The sequence below is a fragment of the Chaetodon trifascialis genome, chromosome 6 (genome assembly GCF_039877785.1).
Source record: "Chaetodon trifascialis isolate fChaTrf1 chromosome 6, fChaTrf1.hap1, whole genome shotgun sequence".
NCBI classification, from domain to species: domain Eukaryota; kingdom Metazoa; phylum Chordata; class Actinopteri; order Chaetodontiformes; family Chaetodontidae; genus Chaetodon; species Chaetodon trifascialis.
In genome coordinates this window covers 13,363,444-13,390,461 of record NC_092061.1, presented here as the reverse complement: position 1 = coordinate 13,390,461, position 27,018 = coordinate 13,363,444, and the positions used below count along the sequence as shown (strand labels likewise).

Genomic DNA, 27,018 nt, shown 5'->3' with positions numbered 1-27,018 from the left:
TTCCCCTACTGAATCATGACAAGAAGTGCACATCATTTCTGGGTCAGGTTCAGTGAATGTTTATTGAAGACCAACAATTATATAACAGTGTGGACAGGCTGTAAGAGAAATCTTACCTCTGAAATGTGTAATAAAATGTCTACCAAGCAAGCTCTATACATGTAACAAACATGAAAACTGTTGGGATGTTAGCAGGGGGGGAAAACTGAAACTAAAATCCAATCTCCACAAATTGTGCACACTCAATATTCTAACAAACACAATGTTTATATATTAAATGCCATACTCTTCTGAAACCGCAAAAAAAGACTAAGGGTTAGAAATGCTTCAAAATATACTATAATTGGGTACAAAAAAAATCATTTGGTGTTTTGATTATCAACAATTCACTTGCCTTCCAGTTTCACCGTAACTCCACACGGGAAATTTCTAAATTGAACAGAATCAAACAACAGGCTGCCGGTGGGGGTTTCCCCAAAACAACCAGAGGTGGGGCCGTTATGAGACGCTTCATACAGTGTTGAAGGATGTAGTGTTGTCATTAACAATAAGAAAAGAGATTTAAAAAAAAAGAAAGAAAAGCCAGCACTACACAAAACAGGTGCCATTTTCCTGGACACATGACAAATTTAATCTCCAGTGCATTGCAAGCTTAATCCAAGACTTACTAGAGGCTGTAAGTGCTTAATCAAAATTGATGGGATGTTTAAATTTGTGACATATTCTAAATGGACTTTAAATGTTATGAAAGTGTGACGCCTGAATATTTCTTTACACACATCAAATGATTCCAGGGCTCTCGAACAGTTGAACAAAATGTTAATAAAAAATATGGTGAAATAAATATCACATAAGTGAGATGATACCACGCCTGTATCATAACTGGTCCAAAACCTTTTAATATAAAAGGTGACCGACATCATCCAATGAAAAAAAAACAACTAATAATAAAAAAAATCTCCCGTCTGGTTGGAAAATAGACACAAGGTTCTTGTATTTTCGAGGAAAACGGCAGTTGGAAATGGAAATATGGCATGTTGTAAAAGGTACTCTGGACCTTTTTAGTATTGTAGGACCGCAGTTCGTTGTAACATTTAGTTATAAAACTTCATTCAGAAGGCAGTAAAGTCAGCTCGAGGTGGTCTTTTCCTGCACGCCTCTGCTAATGTCATGCGGACATAATTATGTGTATATAATGAGAAAAGCTGTCAAAGTTTGGGTTATTTAAAAGTCTTATTCCTAACCAGACCTCTGGATTAGGCTTGCAATGATCACCTCTCATTCCCATATAAAAAAATGACCATGTTACATGCCACTGATCCAGCTCCCCTGAGTTGTTTTCATCTCTTCATCCATGTACGCACACTTGGAGAGTACTTTAGAAGTGAGGATAAAATATCCCTCATCGGTCTATTTCTACCACCACTACTGTTATTCGTGGCGGTGAAATTGCGCTTACAATGCTGGAGCTGAAACCTGGGAGCATGAGAGGCCATCTGACAGTTCGAATGCAACTTGACATTTCCTACTGTCTGTCTGACCACACCCTGTTATCATTCTGTCCATCTGAGCTTAATCCATATATACATCAGTCATACACACTCTGTTACACTCACAACATATTTCAACTCGTTACCGTCAAAGTGCAAACACGACAAATTAAAACATAATAGGTACTCTTCCTTTGCCTTTAGAAGACAGGAGAAAGAAAAACATTCTTCATATTGTCAATTCTACGATTATAGCAGCCTAAAAGGATAAAATGGAAGCTGAATAAGGTGCTTTAGCTTGTGCCTTCCTGGTGCTGTGAGGGGGGAATAGATGGTGTGAGTGCATAACACTGATCTCAGGCCAATTCAGCTCTTTCTCAAAGTCTGGTTTTACAACTTGATGGAACAAACTAAACTAGTCGCTGATCTGCATTTATGAACAATTTCTAGCTACAGCACATACTGCAGGAAGGCGGAATGGGACTGGAGGTATGAGGGACAGGGGAAGGGAGTCCGGGGTCAGGAGGTGGGTGTTCAGGCAGACAGGTTGTTGGCCAGCTCAATGAGTGCCAGGGCACCGTGGAGACGCTCTCGTTGCTCCTGGAGGCGGCGCTTGGCGGCACCTCCTCCCTGGCTGCCTTTCTCCTCCTCTGCGGCCTCTTCCTCTTCTCCATTCTCTTCATCGGACTGCAGGAACTCCATGGGGTCTTGCTGCTCCTGGTCCTCTGCTCTTGCCTTGCCCTGTGGCTTCACCTTGGTGGTCGTGGGGGCACGCTGCTCACGGGTTTGCCAGTACCTGCAAGGAGAGAGAAGGATATATTAACATAAAGTGTAAGCAGAAAATGTCATTAAATGTACTATGTGTAATGCACTGTGCAAACACGTGGGTCCTGACACAAAACAGGCCACTTCTGCTCAGCCCACCTGTATATTCACTTACTTTGCCAGCCACTCTGCCACAGCCTTGTTATCCACAGACTGGGCCTTCCCCAGGCCTTCCTTTGGTTCCTCTCTCTTCAGGCGGGAGAAAGGATGCTTGGGACAGTGACGGTTGGCATGTGTGAACCGATTGCCACATCCTGCAGAGAAAGCAACAGGTATGAATACATTTAGTAAGCGGTTACAGGCCATGTGTCTCTGTGATTAGAATAGCTAAGCTAAAATCTCCTCATTCTTGCTGTTGTTGTTTGGCATGTTAGTAAATTCTGGTGGTGATTTTCAGCTTGTACGTTTATGTCATAACATACAGTTACACTGTCAGGCTTGTGTTTATTGGGTACTTTCCAAATGCTTGAAATATAACTCAGCCAGTTAAAAAGCTCCAGCTGGCCTCACCAACTAAGCCACATTTCACGTCTTTGGAAAGTACCTGAAAGTGAAAGGTCACGAAACCTTGACTTTGTAGCTTTTTTCTTCCAAACAGCTTCACTTCAAGAGCACTCAGCTGAAAATCATGGTCTTCTCCAAAACCCACCTTTCTCAGAGCAGACAAAGGGTTTCTCTCCAGTGTGCAGCCGCTGGTGCGTCTTCAGCTGACCGCTCTGGACAAACGCCTTCCCACAATTTGGGTAGTCACACAGATAGGGCCTCTCTCCTGGGGGGACATTGTTCAGACCACGGTATTGTCATTGTTTTACAATTCAGTTGTCATTACACAGAGCTGCTCCTGATACACACAGACAGTACACTCCTTTCAAATGTGAACACTAAAGCCAAAAAAACAGGCGCTGCTCTCACAGAACAAGAAGAGCTGTCCCCCAGCCTGTTCAGTCACTGTTACATATGTTTTAACAAGCGTTAATGCGACCTTTCCTGCTTCTAATAGCGTAGGAAAGGGCATTATTGAATCACAGTACGTCCACCTGTTTCTCTAGGCACCTGTCATTTGACTATAAAATATTCTTGACATTCACCGCTCCTCCCTCCCTGTTCTCACCTGTGTGTGTCCTCTTATGAGCCTGAAGAGACTTCTCTCGGGGAAACACTCGGTTGCAAATGTTACACCGAATGCGGCTGGATGAAGTCTCCCCCTCGCTTATGAGCTCCCGGACGGTGTCAGCCCGTGGACGCCCTCTGCGAATACCATCCTGACAGCAAGAACACACAGTTTTCACATTAGCTACACCATCAGCACCTTTTTTCCGATTGAACAGCAACCATATGTGGCAGATAATGTTAATACTTATTTTCTATGCATATGTATTATAAAGAAATATTTAATACAAAGCAACATAATATCAATCATTAAATAAGCACTAAACTTTAATAATCCCACACTGGGACATTAAAAAAAGATACTGAATAAAAAGTACAAATACTACTATAAATACATTATGTACATGATTATAAGAAAATTGTTGCCATTTTTATGAAACTTTACTATTGCTGTATTGAATTGCAACATTATATCAATCGTAAGTCCTTTCTCTGAGCTCACGTGTTATAGCAGGATGCACGTTTGTCCACTATAATTCATTCACATCCGGTTACATTTTTGGCGCGCGACTAGACGTCATGTATGAGCAGCTGCTCCAGAACCAGGAAGTAACCAGGGTTTAAAATCCACCATGTCACACCCTAATGCGCGGGCGTTTTTTTAAATGACTCTCCATCTCGGCCATATTAAGGCTGACTCCAAACATAATTTCGCTGTTTTATGTGGTGCCATCATGAGAAATTAACAGTGAACCACTAGACTGTATTCATATTCCACAACGACTCAGTTTGGAAAAGTTTGTGTCTTTAAAAGATATCAGTATGGCCAAACGTGCACTCTTTTCTTCCCACAGCCGGTGTTATTACAAGCAGTTGAACATAGTGCACGTGTTGTTACAACTTATAAATACTGTGTTATTTGTGTATCGCTGTGTTGTCAAAAGTCTCAAACTATATAAGAAATAAGCATGACTTTAAAATACTACTCAGTCAGTGCAACAGCATCTGTCTTACCACGCGCTATATTCAGCAACATTACGATTAAAATAATCTGAACCTACCCTGATCTGGTCGGGTGAAGGCGCTGTATCCGCTTCCCTGGCCGTCTGGGTCCCGGTAGGCGACGAAGCCCCGCTCCCTGAGCCCGGGCTCAGAGTCACATTGTGGGCGTTCTCCCCCCATTTCCACGGGTAGACCATGAAGTCGCTGAAACCGGGGCTTGTCGGCGTGAGGGCTTCCGCTGCCCTCGGTTTGATCGGGGTGGTCTTGATGACGGACACCAAAACTCTTTTGGGCGAGTCGTTGCAGAAGATAACATGCGGGTGCTTGTTGTCGGCCATTGTGTGGATGTCAAACTCCGATGTTAGTTGCAAAATAAAGCAAAAACAGTAAAAGTTCTAACTGTAACTGATTATTTTAACAGCAAACAAGTTATAACTAGTGCGCCTTTTCAGTCTGGAGTGAATATGTCCTTCATTTCCAAAGAGGAGCAGACAAAAACCTTGGATCCGTTTCTTCGCTACCAAATTGCCACAAAGATGCAGACAGATATGAGGATGATGGTAAGTTTCCCTCTTCATGCAGTGGGTCTTCTGAACTGCCTGTGTGCGCCCACAGGAACGTTGTCCCGCGTTGCAAAATCGCGCCTGAGCAGTGCACTAACCAATCGGCTGCAGGAATCTGAGCCCACGTGTTAGCAGTAACCAATGGTAGCAGCTACATAGATCCACCGAGTAAGCCCGTGGGCCAATAGGCAGGGCAGAGGGAGAGCTGTGCACAATGGTTGGTCAAGACGTTTTTGTCCAATGAGATTTAAACAATTGACGCGCGCTCTTGCATGCTGACATTAAGATTGGCCAATGAAGACGAGCAGAACGAGAGTTCGGCCACGACGAAGCCAATGAGAGAGAAGGGCGGTTAATTTTACGTTTCAGGCGAGCAGATGGCTCTTTCCCGCGCTGAAGAGTCTGTTTATGTTATTACATTTTTGGTCAGTTTAAAGGGAAAAGAAACGGTGGCCCAGAGGCGCCAAAGTTACGTAATCATTTTAGGGCGTACATACCTGAACAAAGAGTGTACTGTGTGAGAGAAAAAGAAAAAGACACTAAGGGTTATTTGAAAATGTATTTGTGTTAAAGTGGTGTAAATTAAGAAAACTACAGTTTAACCCCAAATTGTATTTTTTCATGAAAAATCCACATAAAGCAGTCAATATGTTGTTTCAAAAGACTTACTTGCATAATAGGAAGGTACAATCTATACACAATAGGACTTGAATTTTAATGTAGAGGGAACAGCTCAAAAAACATGCCCATATAAATAACTGAAATAAAATGATACTTATCAATTATTCACTGGTGCAACAGAAACCATTGTTATCAGCCTGTCTGGTTTTTTTTCTTCAGTCATGCACTGTTTCACTGTAGAAAAGGCCATCCAAATGTATCCTACTGCACTTTACAGTGTGCCTTTGAAACATTACCCTAGTCTAGTGTACCAATAGAGAACTGATTTGCTAATAAATGTACACTGTTGTGCTGAATTTAAATGTGCTGGTGCTATTTTGGATCATTTATAACATAGACTTGTACTTTCCACTCTGACCACTAGATGAAGCTAGTTTTCATTATGTGAAATATACCCTGACTCATGCTGCTAGTGAGTGACTCAGCTTAATCAGGTTTCAGATATGCTGATGAAATATTGTTTAAATATATGGATCTGAGTATTAAAGTATGTATGTACATTCATAAGGCTATTTCATGAATATCAGTTGGTCACTTGTCAGATAATTAATGAAGTTAAATTAGGTTTGTTTGAACAGTATTTAAATAGAAATGCATGCAGTTTGTGAATCGTTTTGGAGTTTGTACTGATCTACTAAGTTTAGTTCAAGCTGAACCGTTCACAAAGGGCATGTGTAGACTTTGATAGAATATCCTTCAAATTGTGCCATTACATGGTGAAGTCAAGACTACTTAACAATCACTGCATTCCCAAACACAGCTGAGATCGATGCCTCATCAAATGTCTCCTCAAATGAAAGCAGACCTATGATGACTATAATGTAGGCTACTCGTAAAGTACAAATGGCCCTGCATCAAACTGCTCAATAGGAGTCTATGAGGCCTTAACTCTAAGTAGTACTAAGTATTGCAGTTACTAATAATATAAAATGTTGAAAATAAAAGAACTATCTGATTCTATTCTGAATTATTCTGATTCTGATTACATCTGTATGACAGGGGTGAAGGAATACAAGGGATACTCTTTTTTAACTGTAGCTATGCTATCTAAAATACAGCAAACCAGGTGTTAACGGCAGCTAGCTCAACTAACGTTAGCTGTAAGAAACGTGATACCTAGCTATCCACTGAGCTATACAATTGTATTAATCTCTATTAAGATAAATGTGGGCTATAACCAACTTTAGATTAATTACCAGCTGTCAAACCAAAATTGGATATTGCAATGTTTACTGTAAGAGAGAAATACAAGCTAGCTAACTGCTCCATTTAAAATGTTCACTCAGAATGTTAGCTAACCTATTGCTAACAGCTAGCTTCACTGAAAAATCATTGATAATCTTCAGCCAAATACTGGCGACTTACGCTAATGTTATATTATTTTCCAGTGGTTAGTGTTTTTTTATTAATCAGTGTAACCAGTTTTAAACAAAACAACATATCAAGATCTATTGTAAGTAAACGATAGCTTGGAATATGCTAGTGCCATTCATTTAACCTAAAAATGTAAGTGTGTTTTTATGGTTTCATTGTTGAAGGTTGTGTATTTTTTTTTTATCCAGGATACTTTTTTATATAATAAATGAAGTTCCCTTTGACTTAAGTCTCTGTGCCAATTTGAGCAGCAGGACCTGACTAAGCAGAGAATAATCTACAGTACCAGCCCCGGCAGAGCACTGGGCCAGGTCTGTGGCTGAATATTGATTAGTGAATATCCTATTGATGAGCAGGGGGCGTGGCGTCGCTTCCTCCACACGTGCAAACGTTTAAAAGTGTGGACAAACTGCTGCGGCCATTTGTTTGATATTTGCTGGGGCAGGAAAGTGCCCTCCGCAGCTCTTTTCCGTCTCAGCAGGGCAGGCGAACGCTCGTCCCCCCTTTTTTTTTTGCTGTTTATTATTTGCAAGATATGAGTTCATCTTGACGTGGGAGTCACTCTTTGTACACTGCCTTGTTTCTTCATCATACGCAGGCTAAAATGCTACCGGACGCTTTCGGTTGCGTTGTGGCGAACAGGTTCGGGAATCTTCTGGATGACGAAGCGGACCCGTTCGACCTGATGAGCGAAGTGGAAACGATGAAGGAGAAGAAGAAAAAGAAAAAGGAAGATGAGGAGAAGAAAGGCAAGCAGAAAAAACCTGGCCAGAAGGAGTCCCAGAGGGACAGACGCCTCCCACTCGCGTTGGATGGTCAAGACCCGGTTCCAGGTGAGCTAACCGCTGAGCTGCACGAGACCTAACAACTCCCCCCGTTCACCCACCCACCCAAAGCCAAAGTATTCCGGCCGCTGCTGGTATTTCTAGATTGGACGGACCAGCCAAGAGTGGTCAGTTTGCTCAGGCTTTGTCAGCTACTGATGGTGCAAGGTCAGCGAGGCTGCTGAGCACATGTGCATGCTGTCAGGGTGGGTGGCTGTGGGGGCTTGTCTGAAGCCAAATACCATCCTCCTGATTTTATTTTAACTGCACACTTTTATTCCTGACATGACACCCTACCATTTGCTGATTCAATTGAAAAAATATGTTGTTACAGACTGTAATAGATCAGTGGTTCCAACATGGTCAGTTTTGCTTGATTTGCCAGACCAAACATTTAATGAAGATCAAATAGGAAATGATGAATCAACACAATATGTGTCTAGTGTATCGCAACCTCACTTTCTGTCATCAGTCCGTAAGCAGCAGCAGGCTCGTCCTGGACCAGTGGTGGAGAGCAGAGATGGCAAAGAGGAGGTCCAGAGGGGCACGAAGAGAGCTGCCTTTGGGGAGCGTAGAGCCAACCAAGAGGAGTATCCACAGGAGTTTTCTGTCTCCAAGTATGTGTTCTCATCCAGACTGAGGTTAAAACTGCATATTGGTTTCCAGACTAGACACAGGCTTGGTTTAGACAGCACCACCACTGACAAATATTTGTCCGAATTAGAATCAGCGTCAACTGTTATTTTGAATGAAATGAGTAAAAACAAGTGAGTAAAGATAAGAGACAGAGTTTTAATCTGATTGCTTCCCAGGCCTTCCAATAATGCAGACACTGACTTCAGAGGCAGAGGGGGGATCAGGGGTAGAAGAGGAGCAAGAGGCGGAGGAGGATACACAAGGAACTCCGACAACTTCAACCCGAGGGGCAAGAGAGAGTACGATCGGCACAATGGAACGTAAGCCTTTGTGTTCAAATAGCAATCCAGTTTGAAAAGCTTGTGCTCTTCATCTTGTGTGGTTTTTATAATGTTGTATTGCTTTCATTGCAGAGGTATCTCCCCTGAGGAAAAGAGAGGAGGCAGGGGACCCTGGAACTGGGGTTGTGTTGAGGAAGCTGCAAGGTAAGTGAACTTGGATTAACGACATGGAAATCACAACTTGTACACAACACGGATTTGCTTCTTTTCATCCATATCCCTTTTGTGAAGTGAATTAATGGAGGTGACGTCCGATGCTCCAGTCAAATCTGAGGAGCCCCAAATACCTGTGGATGAAGAGAATCAGCATCGGTGAGTGACACATAAGCATCTTTCTAAAAAAAAAAAAAGGCATCACATCATCTGGTACAGTGGTAGACTCATCAGTCAAGAGTGACAGTCGATGAGTCTGGACTTTTTTTGTATTAGCACAGCGCAACAAGTTGCATAAGTTACTACTGATCCAAAATGTGTAAAAAAAAAAAAAAAAAAATGTATTGAAGATTTTTTTTTAATGTTTGTATTTATGAAAAATGCAACTGCTTGCTCAGTACCAACAATACTGGCACTGGCCACAACCTCTTAATGAGGCAGGGTCACTATATTTAGTCTTAAAATATAGAAAAGTCACAAAGTGGGCTGACAGATGACGTTTGTCCCAAATATGACAGAGCAATGGAAGAGGATGGAGAGATGGTGGTGCAGGTTGCCATGGAGATGACCCTGGATGAGTGGAAGGCCATGCAGGAGATCAGTCGTCCCAAGGCGGAGTTTAATATCCGCAAAGCAGAGAACAAGATTCCCTCCAAAGCCAAGGTCATCCACCAGTCAAAGCACCTGGAGGTAAGAATGTGAAGCACTTTGTGGAATCTGTCAACAAGAAAACTAAGAACACCTGATGAAAGCGCAGCCGTGAGCTTGCTGGTGGACTCATCCTCCAGTGACGATTCAATGTAACATACAATTGCAAGGCCTTCAGAAATGTGTTTATGAGGAAATGGGTGAATCGAGCTGAGGCTGTCTGTCCTGTGCCGGGCTCTTTTCAGTCCAGGCTTTTCCTAACCTTTCCTCTTGGCCAGAATGTTACTGTGTTTTGCTGTGTTTGCCTCCAATCTTCAGAGCCTCAAAGGGACTGTGGAGGACATGGATGACGGCAACTTCCTCCGCAGGTCTGTCAATGACATCACCTCCCTTATGGACATCAATTTTGGGAGTCTCGGGCGCCCCAGCCGTGGCGGTCGAGGAAGGGGAGCACGAGGTGGTCTGACAAGTCACCCAGAGAGAGCCAAACCCATATTGGAGAGGGTAAGTTCTTGATTCGTGGCCCGCACTGATAAATGCAAATCAGTCTTGTGGCAAAAAATGTGGCATTAAATCAATGACTTGATCGTTTGCATATGAGCGTTGGTCAAATTTTCTAAAGTGACTGCATTTGTTTGATTGGGATTTTCTGCACTGTAATCAATGTTCTTATCACATAAAGCGATCCAAGAAGAAAATCAACACAATCCTCCCAGAATATTAGGAACATGTCATGTAATTGGTGTTAAAAACACTGTTCTCCCAGCAGGAGGATGACCTGGCTCCTAACCCAGATGATCCCGAAGACTTCCCAGCACTATCAGCAGGAAGATAACTGACTTCACTTCTCTGGGTGGATCTCCTGTGGGGAGTATTGGTTGCACTTGAACACATGGCTTAAAAAAAACCCCACTGTTCTCATGTTTCTGCTGTTCTAAGGTTTGGGGTTTTATTGTACTTGATTTACTTTGTTCTATATCACCAAAGGCACTATTTAGCATTTGAGTCCCAGAGAATAAATGCTTTTGCAAGTTTACTATGGAGCTGGATTTATTTACTGAGAGGGGTTATGTGAGCAATAATGTAACTGTACTCAGCTGGGCAAAAAGGTGTGAGTCTGCATGAAAACTAACATCTTGTTTTATCAAAAAATGTGTACGTGTTATCACAGTGAGGTCAGCTTCATGCTGCCTTAAATGCGTCTTGGTATATTCAGCGTACGGGACAAAAACAGCCAGAGATATACTTGGAGTACATTTATTTAAAAAGTGTGATTCTATGTGCTTCAAGCAAGTGTCTTCAGTGGATTATGAACATGAGTTAGACAAGGCCCCATCAGGACCATTGACTTATTACCTAGCATGATTTAAACATAGTACAAAATATTTAAAAAATACAAACTGAGTATATCAAATGTTGACATATTTACAGTCTTGAAATACAGTAGCAGAAAAGCTTCACAGATAAATGACAAGACAAGCCAGATATTGAGAATGGAGGTACAAATATGCACGGTATTGTATAGACTGCTCGTCGATAGAGGCTCGACTAACACCCCAGAGCAGGTTTTTATTCCAAGCTCCCGGCCACATCCATCGACAAATCTTTCAATCTGAAGAACCTCCCGTCTTATAAAACCAGTATATCTGCTGCACAGTGCTTGGAGTCACACATTCACATGCCAGTCTGATAGCTGCGGGTCCAATCTGATGTTTGCTACTGCATGCTCAGTTAAGGAGGAACAACCAGACAATGATTAAAACTACCAGTTTGTTTCATGATGCTGTTACAAATATAAAAACCAAAGTGCCTTACAGGTAAAAGAACTTGTAATCAAACGATCTAGTATAAATGATTTACACATCACATTAAAGTTTGTTCCAACCCTTTTCTGAAACTTAAAAATCCATTGAATGAGTAGTACGGTTGTGTAGAAGTTGGATTTCGTGTAAAACTTGTCAGGATTTCCAGATCCACAGGCTCACCGCAGTAGAGGAGCTCTAGCTTTGGGAATGGAGTGACTAAAGAAAACAAAGGCAAAGTGACTGTTAACAGGGGCTGATTTTGTTGATTTACACTGCAATATTAATCAGTCTACATTTGTTCATTCACACAGTCAATGTTTACGCACACAAATCATTCATGCCTGTAAGAATTCATTACGGATAATTACAAAAAAGCCATTTGATAACAGAAAATACAGTGAATGTAGCACAGAAAGTGAAGAGGAGACAGATACCATAGCCTGGAAAATCGAATGGATTGCAAAGAACTGCGAGCTTTACGTCCTCTGGAGACAGTGCGTCTGTTGCATGTGAGAAATGTAGAAGAGAAGGAAAGAGAAAGGAGATAAAAACATTAAAGACTGACACCAGTAAAGGATGCAGACATGGACACAGAGGCAGAAGACACAGTGAGCAGCAGAGTCCAAAGAAGCTATAGCCAGTCGTCCTCTGAAACCCCCTGTTCTTAGACAACATGCAAGGACAGCAGTAGAAAGAAGCAGCAGGGAGACTGAGGCGGGTGGAATTTCATTTGGCGACCTCACAGTGGAGCATAAGCAGGGCCGGATTCACTGAATGTTAGTCCTGGACAATATCAGGCTATACATAATGTTAGTACAACATATAAGTACAGAGGAACTGTGGCTGGGGTGCAACAGCATGGTTTAAATTAAGATTACAGACAACCAGTTTAGTTAACTACATCTGAAATCGACTATGTTGAATGTAAAGCATGGTAAGGATTTTTTTTAACTGGTTAGCAATACAAAAAACAAAAGCAGCAAGCTGGAAAATAGCAAGAAATATTTTAAAATTCCTGACTTCTGTTCCAATTTTGACATAATGGTTTACCCTGCCGGCGTAAATCCAAAGATAAGAGATAACAACTGAAACCGTTGTTAAAGGTTTCCATGATTTAGCAGGAAAAGTAACTTCTGCAAAAACACCCTCAGAGACACTGCCCTGCAGACATCTCAGCTGTCAAATGATAAAAAGTGACATCTACATTGAATCTTACTTATTCATAATTATGTTAAAGATCAGATTGAAAAGAATTTGCTGATAAACCACAATTAGATTTTCTTTAAGCATTTAATCCGTGTTGATGCATCCCAGCCTAAGTACATTAAGTGATTATGATACAAGCACGGTCTGTCTTGAGCATTAAGAGGAGAAAGGGAGAGCACTGAGCCTCTGGATTTTGGCTGGATTTACACAGACACTAATGTAGTGATCTTTAACAGAGATCTGCTCATGCTACGGCTGCCAAAACGGAGGAGAAACCATTGAAATATGACTTGTCCTGTTTGAGCAGCATAGTGAGCATATGTGCAAAGAAAACTCATGGGTGAAAAGTGGATTTCTGTTTGTGTGCAAATGCTGCCCAAGTCTCCATATGGCTCAGAGTGAGTCTGAGGGAGCTTGCCTGTAGGTGGACCTGGGCCATGTTTAAGTTGATGAGAGTGCCTGTGTTGGCTGTGGCACTGGTTGTGTCTCTATGGCTGCCACATGGCTCACAAATCATTGCGTCTCTGTCGCCAGCCACTACATGCAAGTTGCCTAGGGACCTGACCAGTCTGGTGTGGCACAGGGAGCTGGCAGAGAGAAGGGACGCTGTTAATTTACTCCACAAGGACCCATGAGTGGCTATAGCCTCTTGGTTGCTTTTCATCTGAGTGTCAGCTTCACAGAAAACACATCCAAACAGAATTTAATGTAGTAAACATGGCATCAATTCAGCACAGTCCTGGATAATGAAATAAATGGAAAAAGGGGCGAATATTTAAACAACGGAAAACAATTGAGGGCTTAATAATTCTTACACAGTTTTGTTAATTTGACAAAATAACAACTGAACAAACTCATCCAGTTCTGTTACATTTTCTAATGTATAGAGTATTTAGTTAACTCAGAGCAGTCATTCATCTTTAGAGAAGTTAAATGCGTATTTTCCTACTTTCAATCAGAGCTGCTACTGATCTCTTTTGTCTTTAAGCAGAGACACAAAAAAAGCTGATGATGATGACCTGATGTCTCTCTGGATAAGTAGCACTGCCCCTTTTATTTCTTGTGTTGCTCAAGTGTAAAAAAACAGCCACTGACCTTCCTCCTACAGAACCAGGCAGTGAGGTTCTGGTCCTCTTCCTGCTGTCTGAGTGGTCAGACAGAGCCAAAGGGTTAACGCCGGTCTTGCAGCCCTGAACACTGGCCTGCAGGATGACCGTGCTGCAGAGGAGACAGCCATTCATTAGCGTGAGCCACGTCTAATTTCAGAGTGCAAGTATGCATGTGGTGTGTGTGTGTGTGGGGGCTGCAAACTTTACCTGAGGGACTGTGATGATGACCGGGTGTGAATCTTATTCTCTTCTTGTCTGTGAAAACACAAGTAACACAACAGTGAAAATTGTGGTTTAATTTTATATATTAAGAGATCTGAGAGAAAGGTGACAGGACTGGAGGCAGAGACTGTATGGAGATGAGTGAGATGGCTTTAAAACTCTGACAGTATGGCACTTGTGCACAGATCATTATCACAGCGTCAGCAGCCAGGTAGGATTAGTAAAGCCAAGACAGTACCAGAAAAAGCCACAGGGTGGCACTAAACAGCTTAAGAGGGACCTGACTTTCCTTTTCACAAAGGTACAGAAGGCTTAACTGTCTGGCAGGGTTTAAATTTAACCGCAGGCACTGCAGTCCACACAATGACCAGCAAAGCATGATGTTTAAAGATGACAGGATGATAAGAACAGAATCATTATGAACAGAAAATGGAAACAAGGCAGAGGCCTTGGATGTTTTTTAACTGGCTCTGCTCATCAGCTTTAAGCTTACTGTGCTTACAGAAGGAATAAAGTAACAAGAGGATGATTTTGAACAAATTTCTGATTTGGTTTGGGAATTAAAAAAGAGACTGGTGTCTCACTTACAGCATTCTCAGTTAGAGCTCCAGAAGGGGGGCAGGACAGGTTTTTTGGGGGGCTGACGGGCGGTAGAACTCATTGAAATCCTAACCCGTCTATACAGAAATGCAGGATGGAAGAAGGGAAGCCATACACAATCCACCACAGGGCAAGGCTACACAGGGAGGAGAGCAGCATGGCTACCAGCCATCTGAAAGGAGGACAAATCCAACAACAAGAGCAAACGGAAAAAAAGGGGGGGAAAAAAAGGAAGGAGAGACAAGAGACGTCCAGGCAGGACACAAAGCCTCTGATGTTCTGCTTTTCCACTGGGACTGGATTAGATGAAATACCTTTCAGAGAGCCTCGCATCCAACAGTGCCAGTCAGCAAGTTTTTGTTCTTCACTCGCTGTGATGTGTGAGCACTTTGCTGTATACTAAGAACCCGACTGATGTGGGAACCTTGAAGTACTTAAAGATATTTGAGAGTTTAAAAAGCTGATAATATACTGGTTGATTTTCCATTTTTACACAAAAGCTAAATGGTTGATACCAGTCTGCCAATATGTCTGTCGAGCTTCAACTTTGTTCACAAAAACAAGTCTAAAAATGGAAAAAGTATCCATGATCAAATTTTGTTCTACAAAAGCAGACCATTTAAAAAGCTCCCATGGTACGTGTACACTGATCCAGTCACATAAGCAATGGAAAAACAACAGGCAGTTGACAATGAACCCGGCCCAACATTAATTACATGTTAGACACATACATAGATCGAACATAGAGGCATGTCCATGCATGCATGTCTGAGGGTTTCATGCCTGTTGCCATGCATGAAAAAAGGCAGAAAAGATGAAAAGTTTTCATATAATCTTCGTTCTAAACGTCACTGGAATTCAACATGCGCCTCAGTGTTACATCATAAAACAAACAGTGGAGCCAGATGGTGAAGTTCTGCTGGAAGCTAGATGTTTGCGTAGCAACGCATACCCTGATAAGGTATATGGCCAGAAGTGCAAGCACATCTCCTTTCTGCCCTGACTCCCTCCTGAGAACAGATAAGTACCCATTTTCATCTCGCTACCTCCTCAGACGCTGACATATGTAGTTTTATATGCTTTGTATTAGGATGAGGATCGGGAGGAATTTACCATCCCAACAACACCGTTTTAAAAACTCAAAACACCTCAGTCAAAGATCACTCTAACATCCTATTGGCAGTTTCCAAAAATGGCTACAGCTTGACTGGTTGAGCAGGTAAGTGAGCTAGTTTACCTGAAGATAAAAAAGTACCTACTGCACAACAGAATGTGGACCAAGCCGCCCTTACCAGTTGTTTCTTTCCTGAGAAGTGCAGAGTCAGTAGTGCAAGCCAAGCACTAAAACATTTAATTCAACTAATCCAGATCTTGCATAAAACCGTGATTAGTTGAATAACTGGTGCTGTTGTTAACAAGTACAGCAGGCTCAACTTGAGAGCTTCACTGTAACTCACAGGATATCTCGGATAAGCCTCGATATCAAAGCAGTTCAGTGTGTCCATGAGAGGCAGATAATGAAAGGCGTATAAAAGCATTGCATCCACTAAGTGCATATCCACTTCACACCATAATCATCCAGTGAGGGAAGACAAAAAAGAAAAAAGAAAAAAAAGGACAACTTCAGGTCAGCCATACCGTTCACTGGCATAGCAGCCATTCCTACAGGAAGAGGATGTCAGCTAGAAAGGAAGTGACGTGCACTTACCTCCATCATACAAAACCTCACATCCTCTCTCTGTTTTTCCTCTCCCCACTCTTTCTCTGCCTCTCTCTGCTATCTTTTCAACGGCAGGCAACACATCGGCCACACCGCGCCCATGAGGCTGCAGCAGAACACTACCACCTGCCTGACATGGGACAACAAAAGCCAAAGCCATATGGGTACATGGGCAGCGGCCAGTCAACCATCCTCAGCCATGCTGACACCCAACCTCCCGCGGCTTGATTTGCATGGGCACAAATGAAGTGGGCTTTATTTATTTAGGAAGTAACAGGGAAGCAAAGAGAACCAGCTGGCCTTATGTTTACAACAAAGAGTCACAATGACTTGACATAGTGACAGTTTTGGAATTGAACTTGTGGTACTGTTTAATTTTATTCTGCTCTATATCTTTTCTTTTGTTTGACATTTCCAAACCGAATCTGTTTCAGACTTGACGGCTGCCAAGCTGTGAGAGTGCACTTTCATCACTGCAGAGCACAGACCTGCAGAGAAAGAGACCCTGCCAAATGTTTAACCGTTGATTCTCCCACTTCAGGTGTTCAGCATCACTGAAGCATCATTCTGGGTTGCAGTGACTGTGCTTCCCACCCCACGACCTGACATCACTTCAACTCTGATTGAGGTCAGTTCTGCTGCCTTCATTCACCTGGTTTAAGCCTGAAGTCCAATGCACACTTTTTCATTTGTTTATTTCTTCTGTATAATGTTGTTTTGAGATTTTTTCAAGCATGGAGCTTTGGTACAAGGTGCTATGGGCACTGATGTCCTCTTTTAATATACCTCCACAGTCTTGCACCACTGAATAAGCCAATTTAGAGCTTACCAAACATGCAGTAAAACAAATCCAGAGATCGTATCTTTAACACCCACATCTTTGTGCCTCTCTAAATCCAGCCTTCAAGAAAAATGTTTTTTCTGGAAGATTGTGTATCAGATAACTCCAATCCAGCCCTCCCAACAACTCTGTCACCTTAATATTTGACCCACTACTTCGACTCGCTGATCAGAGATGAAAATGGGATGACTTATATTACACTTGATCTGCATGTGATTTAATGAAAAGGAACCTGAAGAGGACACAGAGACAGAGTTACTGAAATATTACAGACAGGGAGAAGGAGGTGGTTGCTGCCTGGCTCCTTCACTCAGAGATTATGATATTGGGATGAAAATCGCCATGTGTGGGTAAAGAAGAGCAGCGCTAACTGATTAGCCAACCTGACACAAAGGGACAGCTGACTACACTGAATAAACACTGAGGAAAGGAGAACGCTCATCAAACTTCCTGGTCATTATGAAATCCTAATCGTTCAAATCATAAGTTACTTATGATTTGAAAAACACTGCTGTACACGTGTAGTGGTCCGAGGGACAGTCGAGGAGAGGCACTGCTCATTTTTCAGTACTAAGACACGTCGGCGTGATGCATGATGGCACTTGCAGGCTGCCTGGGAACTTACGATAGAGAACCTGAGGACGATCTCGCCTGCCTCTTGCTCTTCAGGGCGCGCAGTTTATCTCCCTGCGTGAGACCGTTTCTCTCCTCTTCATCGTTATACTTTAAAACAAACAAAAAAAAACAATGAATAGACAAAGGGGAGGTTAAAAACATGCAGCACACTCTGAACCTGAGAGCTGCATTTCAAAACTCACCAGCTCCATTTCCTCTTTGTTGGACGTCCTGTTCTTGTTGCTCCCGTTGATGGTTATGTCGTCCACTCCAGACAGGATCCTGGTCACGGCCATCTTGCCGTTCTCTCGTTCATTTAGCATCTTCTCCCGGAAGACATCTCCCTCTGCCCACAGACTGTTCTGCTTCCTGATGAACAAAATTTCAACGAGCCACGAAAAAAAAATCAACTAATTTTTCCTGCCAAACTGCCACCACCATTATTATTCTCAGTTCTCAGCAGATCTGCCCCCACATGAAGGTCCTATGATACAGAAGCCTGTTTTCTTAATCAGCATCTTGCTATACGGGTCCCACACAAACACACAATTTCTGCTTAATAGCTCCTGTTTCCCATGAAAGATTTCTGTTTTTGTCCTTGCTGGTTTGAAGCTTGTTTGGTAAAATTTGATGAATCCTGATGAGGCAAAGTTTCTGACTCTTACAGTCTTGGTAAATAATTTCATTGCATATGATAGAGAAATACTTAAGATTTGAAATTAGTGACACTGCTTCAGTAAACACCTACTCTTCCACAAAGTTCTGCTGAGGTCCAATGATGGACCCTGGCCGGCAGATCCGTATCCAGGCAATGGCCTCTGCAGCAGTCAGGCGGTAATGTTTCATCATATAGCAGCCAATCAGAGTGCCAGTCCTCCCCAGACCAGCTAAAGGGGGGAAAAAAAGTGGGCGTGACATGAAATTGTGCAAGAAACCACATACTCAGCGCAGTTTAAGGAGCTTCAAACCAAACCACGATCAGCCAGAAATGTCTGACCAAATAACGTTTCTTTCAGTGTAAATGTAGGTCAGAAATCTGACCTTTGCAATGGACAGCAATGGCTCCTTCAGCATTCTCACAAATGTTGAGGAACTTCCTGACGATGGAGTCGTTAGGTGTGCTCCCGTCCACAAAGAACAGATCGTGATGCTCAAAGCCAGATTCTGTGAACCGCCTGGCATCGTACATCTTCTTGTTGAGTCGGATGATGGCGGTGATGTTATGATTCCTGAAGTATGGGATGTAGGCCTCTGGAGCGTGCAGAGGGTACCCTAAGGCAAGAGAAAACACATTCCGCTGAGTTTGGGAAATGTAAAAATGAGGTTAGACATTGTTGTTTTTTCTTTTTTGTTGAAGGTGCACCAGAAACTTACCATTCTCTATTTTGCTTTTCGGATGAGGCCCACTGAACGCGAGGAACTTTCCTGGGATTATCCAGTTTAAGTCACCATTTTCTGCCCTTTCATAGTGCTCATATTCTTCCACATCAAAGTTAGAGAAGTCCAGCCAGCCGTACTGCAGAGCCTGGTGGATGTTTGAGAGGGAGTTAATTTCATTAGAGGCATGACACAGCAGGGAAGACAGAGAAAATAAATAAATCTTAAGAAGACGTACCTTGTGAATGGCACGAAGGCAATCTAAGATGTTCAGATTGTACATGCAGGTTCCAAACGAAGCATCTCTGAAACAAAAAATATGAATAAATAAAATAGTCAAAGAGCGTTTATCAGCACAACATACTAAGATCGTTTTGATTTCCATGAGTACTTTACCCTTTTCAACAGATTAAATTAATAAACAGATAAACAATGTTGATCGTGCCCAGCCGAAGCTGCAGTTTATCAATGACAGATATGTGCAGTGATAGCAATCTGTTACCTGAATGGAATATATGTTGAATTCCTCGACACTAGCAGACTGTAGGCCTCCTCTGGCATCATGTTTAGATTCATCACCTTTAAATACAAGAGTCCAATCAGCAAGTGCTTCTTGTATTACACGCTGATATAATTTCAAAAGCTGCAGGTCACACACGAATGCGTTTGTACACCACTTACCGCATATGATCCGATTAGGTAGGCAGCATTGACTTGTTTCTTTTGATCTCCACAGGTATAAAATATAATCTTCTTCCTTGAGAGTGTAATGGACTGTGCAAAGACATTAATAGTAACAGTGTGATCAGACATGTGACACCTTATGGATTCATTTGACACACAAATATATAATATCAAATGGAGACATTAAATCTGTAATGGCTTGGTAAAACTGTAAATTCCTCAAGAATAAGGACTAAGTTTGGACAATCAACACGAGACATTATGTAACAGAGCTGGAGAGGCTGAATCATCTGTGTCCAACAGCCTTGACTCAAAACAGGGACATGAGAGACATTTCAATACTTGACATGAATCGCTAATCGCCGTGCAAAAAACTTTTACCTTATTTTTCCTATCTACTGCAGGTATAAACAGATACTGATTAACCTGGGTTTTGCTTCCCAAACTCTTTTCCAGGAAGTGCAATTAAGAGCAGCAACGGTTTACTTTACCTTGAGCTTCTTTGTCAGCTTGCAACAGAAGCGATAAAACATGGCCAGGTTAAGGGGACCAAAGTCCGCATAGAAGCTGAGAGAGGGAGGGAAGAAGACGAGGATGAAGATGAAAGAGTGTCAGAGTGGCTATTTATGCAACCCGCTACGGTCTCTAGGGAAGTTTCACTAGAAAGAATCAGCTACCTCTGACTGAAAGAGTAAAAACACTGACAGAGTGAAAACTATATTTGGAGGCATTTGATGCAAGAGTCGGTCAGTCAGAGGAGGACAAAACACTGCAAAGACACGAGGTCTTTTTTTGTACCACTAGCACAAAAATGGATCTGAAAGGTCAATCGTGCCCTCTCTCCTGAGGCCAGTCTAACAACATCCATGCCCTCTGCTGCAATCTCTACAACTGTGACTGTGGCATGGTGCTCTTATCTGTTTTATTTTCTTTCATTTCCAGTACAGTTGTGGTTACATGCATCTCCTCCAGCAGTTAAAAAGGGTATTTTCTAGCAAGAGAGACGTGACCTTTAAGCTACAAAACGTTTAATTGTAAGAAATTATTAAGAAATATGTTCTGCAACTTCTGCAATCAGAACTAGATTGACTGATGAAGTGATGTGCTGCTCACACCAGCACTGTGGGCCCATTTAAACTACAATAACCATCAAACCAGATCTGTTCAAAATGCAAAGGTGGAATTAGACTAATGACTTACTTCTCATATGCAAGCTCTTCATCTATGCAGAAACAGTGTTGTTCGGCTGTGCTCTTGATCTTTTGCTTTAATATGGCGAAATACAGTTGATCTGGAGGGAGGAGGGAGGGAGGGGGGTAGGGCGACAACATAAAGAACAGTTACTTGCGTTTGTCATGCAAACATACTTCTGTTGTCTCTCATTTCCCCCAAATTAGCTCCTCTCTGTCGACAACTACTTATTTTACGCCATTTCTCGTTACTTACCCTCGATAAACTCAATGCATCTTGACGAAACGTCGTCCGCGGTCATCTTGCTCACAGTTTTGAACATGACGCTTTGGGAAACATACGAGGTTGATTTTCTTCACCAAGAGTAAGTAAATTTTGCACTGATAATTGCGAACAGAGATTTAAAAAAGTAAGTTAAAAACTATAACTTAAAAACCTAACGTTACAAGAAAAACGTTTTTGTGCGTGGTTTAGCTCTTCGACAGAAGAAAGTTACCACTAGAGAAGCGAGAGGGAGTTTGGTGTGCAAGTACGCACTCTGCTAAAAATGATCTCCGCCCGACTCCTCCCCCACGATATTTCGCGGGATACTACTGGCTGCGACAGATGCAGCGAGCTACATAATTGGATAAAGGGCCTATCGGTCACGTTCTACCACGCCCATTTCAGTTTAAAGTTCTCTACATCAGACACATGATAGGTCCCGGGAACGTTGCCCAGGCGTTTGCTAGGACAATCCTTCCGTCAATCAAATTCGTGATTTTTCACTTCGAAGAACCTCCCTCCCACAGATTTGAGCTGCGCAGGGATGAAGAAGCAGGAAAAAGCCGTAAAAGATGTGACAGTTATTGCTGGACAAGACTGGCAGTGGGCTGACATTTATGGCATTATATATATATGACACTCGACTTCTCTGTACACATTTATAACTCACACACAGTCCATAAAGCATGACGATGCATACAAAAGTGAAGTTCTACTGTAATTTATTGCCCTGCTTTAACACCAGAGCAAAACTGCATCGCGAATATTGTATATTTCGCGCACAGGCTGCGGAGGTAAGTCGACGCAAACCCAGTGCATTAACGATAAAGGGACAGACGGTGTCGCCATCGTAGATCAAAAGCTGAAAAAAAAAATCATACTTTCACACACCCAGGTCACTTGAAACGCGCTGCTGTGCTGCGCAGGTCTGCCCTGTGCGTGTGCACACACTGGCAAACTGGGGCTTAAAGTTGACAGGGTTCATCCAGCAGACCCCCTTACCTGTTATCTCCATGTAAACATCAGAGCTTGGCGCCGCCTCTGAGCTGCTGTGAGCTGCACAGCGCTTTTTCCTCCACTCGGCTCGTCTCCGCTCGCTTTTGCGCTTCATTTTCTCTTCAGGGCTGCACGGTGGACATTCCTGAGCGGCTGCCGCAGAGCTCCGCCTCGCAGTGCGGCGGCTTGTCCCCGTTCTGTTGCTGTGTTATTATCGCATGTCTTGCCCCTGCGCTGCTGATGGTCGGTAGGTGCGTATGTGTGTTGTATATGTGTCAGCCGAGGCACAGTCGCCTGCTCCTGCCTCTGTGGTGGCGGTGACGTCTGTGAGCAGGGGCAGGTTTTGTGCTTTCTGAATCCCCTGCATGTGACGTATCAGGATTAGATGTCCAGTGCCCACCCTTCACTGTTCAATGGCAGCAGCTGTATAGAGATAACATGGTGTGGTCCTGTTGTGCTGAGAAGATCCCATCTGGATGTGACTGCGCTGTGGCCAGGAGTGAATGTGGGTAGCATGACGAAAGACAACTGCAGCCAAGAAATAGCAATTAAACTTTACTTACTGTATAATGCAGAGTGTGGATATGAGGAAAGTGAGTATAGTAACAAGACTTGATATGGCAAATTGCTAACATGTGTGCACCAGTTATGAAGTTTTCATAGACATAAACCATGCAACCACCCAACCAACCATAAGACATAGTGGTATGATGACTGATAGAAAAGGTAGAAATGTATAAAATTAAATAAAAAACAGTAATATATTCATACCTCTCTTACACACTAACTTGTACTTTCAGAGCACAGTCTGTACAAGCAAACAAATGTACATGAGAATCCCTGTATATGTAATAATAACAGATGATGATGATGTAGGGTTAAGCACACTCTCAGGCGACCGGCCAGCTACACGTGGATGATCTTTGGCTTATCGCTGAAGTCCACAGTCTGTTGAACTCCGGCGAGCTGCAGGAGCCAGTTAATGGGCATGTGGTCCAGGCGGTTTGTGTCAAAATGGGAAAAGTGAACTTGAGAGCCTGTGTGAGGGAGGAAAAGGGAAATATTTAACACAACAAAGACAGAGAGAGAAGTTACGATTGAGCACGTACTGATATTAAAGAGGCTACCTGGTCCTGCAACGATGGCTCCACCTTGCTGATGTAGGTCACCCTGGAAGTCAAATACAGGGCTAGTCACGGCCCTCCATATACTCTTCATTTGTCCCATAAAGATACCAGACTTCACATGGGGACTAGGGTGGGCTAAGTACATAATCATAAACACAAACATATGCAAATCTTCATTAATGACCATCTCACAATATGCTGGGTTTGTGTCTTCGTATCGGTATTGCGTTACCTGAGTCTGTAAATTTCTCCTCTCTCTTCATCCCCAGCTTTTGATAAATGCACCTCTCCGGGTCCACATACATTTCATAAGGATACCCCGTCAGTGAGCAGAAAGGCTAGACGAGATTGGAAACTGAATCAGCATAATAGGAACAAGCATGGCAGACTGAATTTACGCATAAGAATCTCAAAAGTAATTACCTCTATGTGTTGGTGAGCAGACTGACCAATCACAACCAGTCTAATGTCAGCACCCTGCAACAACACACAGTAAATTTCTGATTTCTCAGAAGCAATAACTTAGATTGACACCTATGCAAGCTACCACCGGGGTATTATCTCTGACGTGCATGTCAAATTTGCAGTGGTGGTAGATACTTTCATTTTACTGCTGGAGTTGTTTAAGGCTGCATTAATTTTAACTACCTGATGTACTGTTGGGTAGTTTAATCTACAACAATGCATCATATTCTTTTAAATCATCATATGTTTGTAGGATCAGTTTAAGAAGTGGAAGAGTTTCCACAGCCTGTAGAGGAACGGGTTCATTTGGAAATACATGAGTTTGTACTTAAACACAGTGCTTGAGTAAAAGTTACTGTACTTTCATTCCACCACTGCAGATTTGCAGTCTGTTGTGCGACCCTGCGGTGCATTCATGGCCGTGGATCAGGACTTACCTCCAGGGCTTCTTTAGGTATTTTGCTCAAATCTTCCACATATTCTTTACAGCTGTAGCACAGGAAACTCTGCACACACACACACACACACACACACACACACACACACACACACACACACACACACACACACACACACACACACACACACACACACACAGAGTTCGTTAATAGGCTGTAGTAATATGAGATATTAGTTTTGAAAACTCTCGTCTTGCACCTATGGGACGTTTCGCTCTCTGTCTTCACCTACAGACACGATCTGTCCGTTCTTCCTGGTTTCCATCAATAGCATGGGAAGTTTTGGAGGCATCTGTCCTGCAAGCCTGAAGCTCACCTGTTACCTAATGTGATGCCTTGAACAGAAACACCCTTCGAGGCTTATTCTACTTAATCCGAGCCTCTGGTGAGTTTACGATTACAGCTTTAGGCAGCATAGCCTGTGACTCAACGGAGAGGTTAAGTTTTTTCTCCTACCCGCACGAAAATTATGACCGATTTCCTGTCTTGATATAATTTCTTGAACCGAACAGAGGCTCCATGTCGGTCGTAAATTAAGCAATCCTCGACGTCCTCAAGGTGAATATCGACAGAGCAGGTCACGATTTCCCGATTTTCTTTAGTGACTTGTCGAGTTATTGGTGGGACTACTTCAGCCATTTTTTCTGAGGCTTCCTGACGTCGCGCTGCTATTTTGGGAGTTTGAGCTCGGGGTGGAAGAGCTGATGGCTGGAAATTCACGCCCATATGCCTCGTGTGTGCGTGTGTGTGTGTGTGTGTGTGTGTGTGTCCAAGATCGAGAAAGAGAGAGAAAGAGAGAGAGGGAATGACACTTCGGTGTCATTCGCCTTGGTAGTAGCGGTGTGTTATTCAATGCAGAACAGAAAATGACACCAGTACAGCGACCACAACAGCTCTGCATTATACAGTTTTATAATTAAAACAATCATTTGCAGTTTTGGGATCTATGCGTGGCACGTTGACACAACAGGCTGATATTCCTCATTTTTATTCCCTATGGGTCAAACTCCAAAAACATTAGAGTCTGCCTTTCCCTTAATGCAGCTCAAGAAGTATAATACTGAGTGAATTTTAGTAATGCTCCATACTGGAGCCACAGTCATTTCAGGCTGCACTTGACTCAAGGCCCTACAGCAGGCAGGTTCATCCAGCCCCCTTGCAGTGATGGAATGCAAAAAGGTGCATTTACTCAAGTACTTTGAGGTATTTGTACTTTACTTAAGTATGTCCAGTTCATGCTACTTTACAATTGCTGTCGACTACACCATTATTCTACTTTTTACTCCGTTACATTTATTTGACAACATTAGTTTAAAACACAGATTCAGAATATTAATGCAAGTACATAAAGCAGATGCAAAATTAGTGATGCTTACACATGAATGCAACACTATAACCCAGTGTACTTTAAGTATATTTGATACTAATGTAGTTTTACTTCATTAAGATATTGAATGCAGCACTTTTACTTTACTTGCGACTATTTAAATAACAATAATAAGAGCACTTTCCACCACCGTCCTCGCGACGAATTACGAATCGCCCTCGTCGGCTTCCTTCCCGCTGCCCTCTCGGTGCGGAAGTGTTGTCCTCAAGAGCAGCAGCAGCAGAGCCAGGGCTGCCACTGTTTGGATAAACACAACGCTAGTTCGGTAGCAGGGTTTCTTGCGTCCGCGTCTCTCCTGTCGGGACTTGTCAGCGCTCATCTTGACCGTGCAGCATAGCAGTATTATGCGAGCACCGTCCGGTGTGTGGGAGCACCGTGTGAAGTGGTGAGAGATGTTTCATGTTGGGTCTGCAGCTAACTTAGCATCCAGTGATGGACCAAGCTAGCCTGTCAGAAAGCTGAACTGGGTTAGCAATGCAACCGTGTCTTTCTCTCTAAGCAGTGTTGTTAAGTTGGAGCAAATATTAGACGCAAAGCTGTCGCAACTTCGGGCAAACCGCAACCATCACGTTTAGACTACTTTGTGTGTGTGTGTGTGTGTGTGTGTGTGTGTGTGTGTGTGTGTGTGTGTGTGTGTGTGTGTGTGTGAGAAAGCTAAACAAATGACCACCTGTTCACTGTTTACATCTCTTCATTCGTCAGTAAGCAGACGATGCATCGGTGCTGTTCCCTTGCTAGACTACAGTGTGACAATAACAGAGCTGCTGTTTTGTGCTCCAGCTGAGGCAATTAGGGTTTTAACATGCGATAAGTAATGCATTCACAACACAAATAACACAAGTGACATATTTTCGACAGAGGGATAAGCACGGCTGCTCCTTTGTCGTGCTCGGCACTGTAGGCTTAGGCTGTGCATATTAATGTAATTGCTTTTTACAGACAAGAACTGTATTTGGTTGTGATACCAAGCTGGCGTGCCGCTGTGATGTTTACCACAAAGAGAGAAGAGTGTGGTGACAGTCTATTTGCAGCATCATATACGTTCCCAGCTGTTTTAGTATATATAGATCTATCCTGACCGTCCTTGACATTTTAAAGATAAGCTCACATTTTTTTTTAGGTATATCTTAACACTATACTCGCATGTCATTATGTTATCAGCCGCTGTTGTTCCTCTTCTCCATGCTGTCTGTGAAGGGATCTCTCTGTGACACCGGTGTGAGTGATGGGGGACAGTGTCCACAGTCTTTTAGTATCCACAGTCTTTTTTGTGTGCATTCTGAAGTGTGGCTGAAGATGATATG

At 42.8% G+C, this 27,018-nt stretch overlaps 5 protein-coding genes across 12 annotated transcripts in view; 2 read left to right on the top strand and 3 right to left on the bottom strand.

Moving 5' to 3' along the window:
- znf367 (zinc finger protein 367) lies at positions 1 to 5,059 on the bottom strand. The gene is made up of 5 exons (XM_070965296.1): positions 4,487 to 5,059; positions 3,427 to 3,577; positions 2,965 to 3,084; positions 2,431 to 2,569; positions 1 to 2,286 (listed from the first exon to the last, which is right to left on the bottom strand). The coding sequence occupies exons 1-5, from the start codon at positions 4,763 to 4,765 to the stop codon at positions 2,025 to 2,027; spliced, it is 951 nt and encodes a 316-aa protein (XP_070821397.1). The 5' UTR covers positions 4,766 to 5,059; the 3' UTR covers positions 1 to 2,024.
- A 2,407-nt stretch (positions 5,060 to 7,466) lies between these two features.
- On the top strand, positions 7,467 to 10,688 carry LOC139332821 (intracellular hyaluronan-binding protein 4). 2 transcript variants are annotated; one of them, XM_070964935.1, is made up of 8 exons: positions 7,467 to 7,878; positions 8,342 to 8,486; positions 8,682 to 8,825; positions 8,919 to 8,990; positions 9,078 to 9,158; positions 9,518 to 9,689; positions 9,966 to 10,151; positions 10,417 to 10,688. In XM_070964935.1, the coding sequence occupies exons 1-8, from the start codon at positions 7,650 to 7,652 to the stop codon at positions 10,480 to 10,482; spliced, it is 1,095 nt and encodes a 364-aa protein (XP_070821036.1). In that variant the 5' UTR covers positions 7,467 to 7,649; the 3' UTR covers positions 10,483 to 10,688. The 2 variants fall into 2 exon arrangements, with proteins under 2 accessions (XP_070821036.1, XP_070821035.1); XM_070964934.1 differs by having other exon boundaries at positions 10,414 to 10,683.
- Positions 10,689 to 10,888: 200 nt separating this feature from the next.
- On the bottom strand, positions 10,889 to 22,793 carry cdc14b (cell division cycle 14B). 7 transcript variants are annotated; one of them, XM_070963626.1, is made up of 15 exons: positions 22,284 to 22,793; positions 21,027 to 21,117; positions 20,318 to 20,393; positions 19,824 to 19,916; positions 19,645 to 19,721; positions 19,381 to 19,447; positions 19,140 to 19,290; positions 18,807 to 19,037; positions 18,514 to 18,652; positions 17,969 to 18,134; positions 17,776 to 17,873; positions 13,975 to 14,022; positions 13,754 to 13,876; positions 11,887 to 11,952; positions 10,889 to 11,668 (listed from the first exon to the last, which is right to left on the bottom strand). In XM_070963626.1, exons 1-15 carry the CDS (start codon positions 22,390 to 22,392, stop codon positions 11,629 to 11,631), a joined length of 1,575 nt encoding a protein of 524 aa, XP_070819727.1. In that variant the 5' UTR covers positions 22,393 to 22,793; the 3' UTR covers positions 10,889 to 11,628. The 7 variants fall into 7 exon arrangements, 5 of the variants coding, with proteins under 5 accessions (XP_070819727.1, XP_070819725.1, XP_070819726.1 ...); XM_070963624.1 differs by lacking the exon at positions 11,887 to 11,952 and adding an exon at positions 13,077 to 13,245 and having other exon boundaries at positions 22,284 to 22,624; XM_070963625.1 differs by lacking the exons at positions 11,887 to 11,952; positions 22,284 to 22,793 and adding exons at positions 13,077 to 13,245; positions 21,273 to 21,573.
- A 24-nt stretch (positions 22,794 to 22,817) lies between these two features.
- prxl2c (peroxiredoxin like 2C) lies at positions 22,818 to 24,978 on the bottom strand. Its single transcript, XM_070964931.1, has 6 exons — positions 24,784 to 24,978; positions 24,307 to 24,375; positions 23,828 to 23,881; positions 23,637 to 23,742; positions 23,405 to 23,539; positions 22,818 to 23,314 (listed from the first exon to the last, which is right to left on the bottom strand). Exons 1-6 carry the CDS (start codon positions 24,964 to 24,966, stop codon positions 23,184 to 23,186), a joined length of 678 nt encoding a protein of 225 aa, XP_070821032.1. The 5' UTR covers positions 24,967 to 24,978; the 3' UTR covers positions 22,818 to 23,183.
- A 928-nt stretch (positions 24,979 to 25,906) lies between these two features.
- The window catches only part of fbxl17 (F-box and leucine-rich repeat protein 17), a 214,185-nt gene continuing 213,073 nt past the window's right edge, over positions 25,907 to 27,018 (top strand). Inside the window, exon 1 of the mRNA XM_070963623.1 lies at positions 25,907 to 26,099. The gene's annotated coding sequence lies outside the window, so the exon portion shown is untranslated. The remainder of the gene's footprint in view (positions 26,100 to 27,018) is intronic.

Excerpts from the sequence above, each read along its gene's own strand:
- znf367 (XM_070965296.1), bottom strand. The coding sequence starts at position 4,765 with ATGGCCGACAACAAGCACCCGCATGTTATCTTCTGCAACGACTCGCCC. Across the intron at positions 2,570-2,964 it reads CTTTGTCTGCTCTGAGAAAG|GATGTGGCAATCGGTTCACA; the intron begins GTGGGTTTTGGA and ends CTTTCTCTGCAG. Across the intron at positions 2,287-2,430 it reads GTGGCAGAGTGGCTGGCAAA|GTACTGGCAAACCCGTGAGC; the intron begins GTAAGTGAATAT and ends CTCTCCTTGCAG.
- LOC139332821 (XM_070964934.1), top strand. The coding sequence starts at position 7,650 with ATGCTACCGGACGCTTTCGGTTGCGTTGTGGCGAACAGGTTCGGGAAT. Across the intron at positions 7,879-8,341 it reads TGGTCAAGACCCGGTTCCAG|TCCGTAAGCAGCAGCAGGCT; the intron begins GTGAGCTAACCG and ends TTCTGTCATCAG. Across the intron at positions 8,487-8,681 it reads CAGGAGTTTTCTGTCTCCAA|GCCTTCCAATAATGCAGACA; the intron begins GTATGTGTTCTC and ends ATTGCTTCCCAG.
- cdc14b (XM_070963624.1), bottom strand. The coding sequence starts at position 22,392 with ATGAAGCGCAAAAGCGAGCGGAGACGAGCCGAGTGGAGGAAAAAGCGC. Across the intron at positions 21,118-22,283 it reads TGTTTACATGGAGATAACAG|ATCAACTGTATTTCGCCATA; the intron begins GTAAGGGGGTCT and ends TCCTCCCTCCAG. Across the intron at positions 19,291-19,380 it reads GCCTTCGTGCCATTCACAAG|GCTCTGCAGTACGGCTGGCT; the intron begins GTACGTCTTCTT and ends AACATCCACCAG.
- prxl2c (XM_070964931.1), bottom strand. The coding sequence starts at position 24,966 with ATGGCTGAAGTAGTCCCACCAATAACTCGACAAGTCACTAAAGAAAAT. Across the intron at positions 23,540-23,636 it reads GGAGAAATTTACAGACTCAG|CCCACCCTAGTCCCCATGTG; the intron begins GTAACGCAATAC and ends TTATGTACTTAG. Across the intron at positions 23,315-23,404 it reads AGCCATCGTTGCAGGACCAG|GCTCTCAAGTTCACTTTTCC; the intron begins GTAGCCTCTTTA and ends TCCCTCACACAG.